Source organism: Geotrypetes seraphini, chromosome 10, assembly GCF_902459505.1.
Source record: "Geotrypetes seraphini chromosome 10, aGeoSer1.1, whole genome shotgun sequence".
Lineage (NCBI taxonomy): Eukaryota > Metazoa > Chordata > Amphibia > Gymnophiona > Dermophiidae > Geotrypetes > Geotrypetes seraphini.
In genome coordinates, this window is record NC_047093.1 from 119,570,739 (window position 1) to 119,572,719 (window position 1,981).

Consider the following 1,981-nt stretch of genomic DNA (forward strand, 5'->3'; position numbering starts at 1 on the left):
ATGGTAATGAGTTAGTGATGAGATTCATACCCCAGTAAACACCATAAGGTGGAGGGTGTTTGAAACTCATTGCCATAACTTAAAAGATATCAGGTTATTGGGTATCTTTCAACTTTCAGTACTTTCCATGATATGATTGATAGTTCAGCAAGTGGTGTTCCGATATATTTAAATCCTTTAAAAAATGAACATTTCAGCTCAAGTACTTCTAACAGGATAAGATTTGCAGGAAGCTCATTGTTACTTGTCTAATGTTTGCTACTGTCTGCTAAAAATTGATTTTGAAATATGATTTAATATAAGGGACTAGTGTTCATTTGTAGTCCTGTAACTCAAACTATTTATGAGATTAATGAGACAATATTTTTCCTTCTCAGATATGGATACCTGTATAACATGCCCAGAGGACCAGTGGTCCAATCCAAACAGAGATGCCTGCATCCCAAAAATGATAACATTTCTGTCCTATGAAGAGCTTTTGGGCATAGTTTTGATTCTTATCAGCATTGTCTTCTTTTTAATCACTGCTGTCATTCTGGGAATCTTTATTTATTACCGAGACACTCCCATAGTGAGAGCCAACAACCGGAACCTCAGCTATATTCTCCTTATCTCCTTCATGCTCTCCTTCCTCTGCACCTTGGTATTCATTGGACGTCCTAAAAAAGTGACTTGCCTTCTCCGACAGACTATCTTTGTGATCACTTTTTACATCTCTCTCTCCTCCGTACTAGCAAAAACTATCACTGTGGTCACGGCCTTTCATGCCACCAAGCCTGGAAGCAAGTTTCAGAAATGGATGGGTTCCAGGGTCTCAGTTACGATAGTCCTTTGCTGTTCTCTTATTCAAACTGTTCTGTGTCTTGCCTGGTTGTTCACTGCTCCCCCATTCCCATATCTTAATATGAAATCAGAAATTGGATTAATATTAATTGAATGTAATGAAGGGTCAATAGTTGCATTTTACTGTGTTCTGGGTTACCTGGGATTTCTGGCTGGTGTCAGCTTTATTGTAGCTTTCCTAGCAAGAAATCTACCTGACAGTTTCAATGAGGCCAAGTACATCACCTTCAGCATGCTGGTGTTCTGCAGTGTCTGGGTCTCCTTCATCCCAACTTACCTGAGCACCAAAGGCAAATACATGGTGGCAGTGGAGATATTTGCTATTCTGGCCTCTAGTGCTGGATTGCTGGGCTGTATCTTTATGCCCAAGTGCTACATTATTCTATTGAAACCTGATAGGAACAGCAGGAAATACTTAACAAAAAACTTGAATGAATAGTATTGTACAAATGCTGGATCGTCTCAACATTTTCCCATGAGGCACTCTACTGGTGACCCTTTTCCATGTAGATAATTGTCAGTTCAGTTCTACTCTGTTTCCTATCTTTTAGTCAGTTTGCAATTAACTACAGCACACCACCTTGCATCCCAATACCCTACTTTCCTAAGAAGTCTCTCTTAAGGGACTTTGGCAAGTCATGAAATCAACATTTCCACTTCTAAGTGCTGTTCGTTGCTATATTTCCAAAATGGCTGCCTCCACTGTACATGCACTCCAACACTATATATTATAAATCTATTGTGTTTAACAACAGGTTCTGTTCTTTCCTCAACAATCTAGATTTTTAAAAAGTGCCTTCATATCTGTTAACATACAATAAAACATTCTAAAGAACATTAAAGATCTTAATAGCATGAATGTGTGAGCAAACTGATAAAAATGTCTAGACAACAAGGAAGTCTGGAAATGACCTTAGAATGAACAAACCACACATCCCAGCAGAGATAAGAAGTCAGTGAATGACAGTCTGTGAGTTTTGAAAATGCTTGACATGCTGGTACAGTTTGAATATTTTTTTATTTATGTGGAAACTTGCTATAATGCTCAATCTGACAATGCAGGGCTAAGCAGTTTCCAACCTAAAAAAAAGTAAGAATTTAACCCCAAATAATAAGAGGTTCTATCAAAACTACAAGA

At 38.1% G+C, this 1,981-nt stretch overlaps 1 protein-coding gene across 1 annotated transcript; it reads left to right on the forward strand.

Annotated features, from left to right (window-relative positions):
- The first annotated feature begins 379 nt into the window (after nucleotides 1-379).
- On the forward strand, nucleotides 380-1,282 carry LOC117368558 (vomeronasal type-2 receptor 26-like). The gene has a single exon (XM_033962290.1). It carries the CDS (start codon nucleotides 380-382, stop codon nucleotides 1,280-1,282), a length of 903 nt encoding a protein of 300 aa, XP_033818181.1.
- The last annotated feature ends 699 nt before the right edge of the window (nucleotides 1,283-1,981 follow it).

Bases quoted from the DNA above. Each gene is read 5' to 3' on its own strand.
- LOC117368558 (XM_033962290.1), top strand. From the start codon at position 380: ATGGATACCTGTATAACATGCCCAGAGGACCAGTGGTCCAATCCAAAC.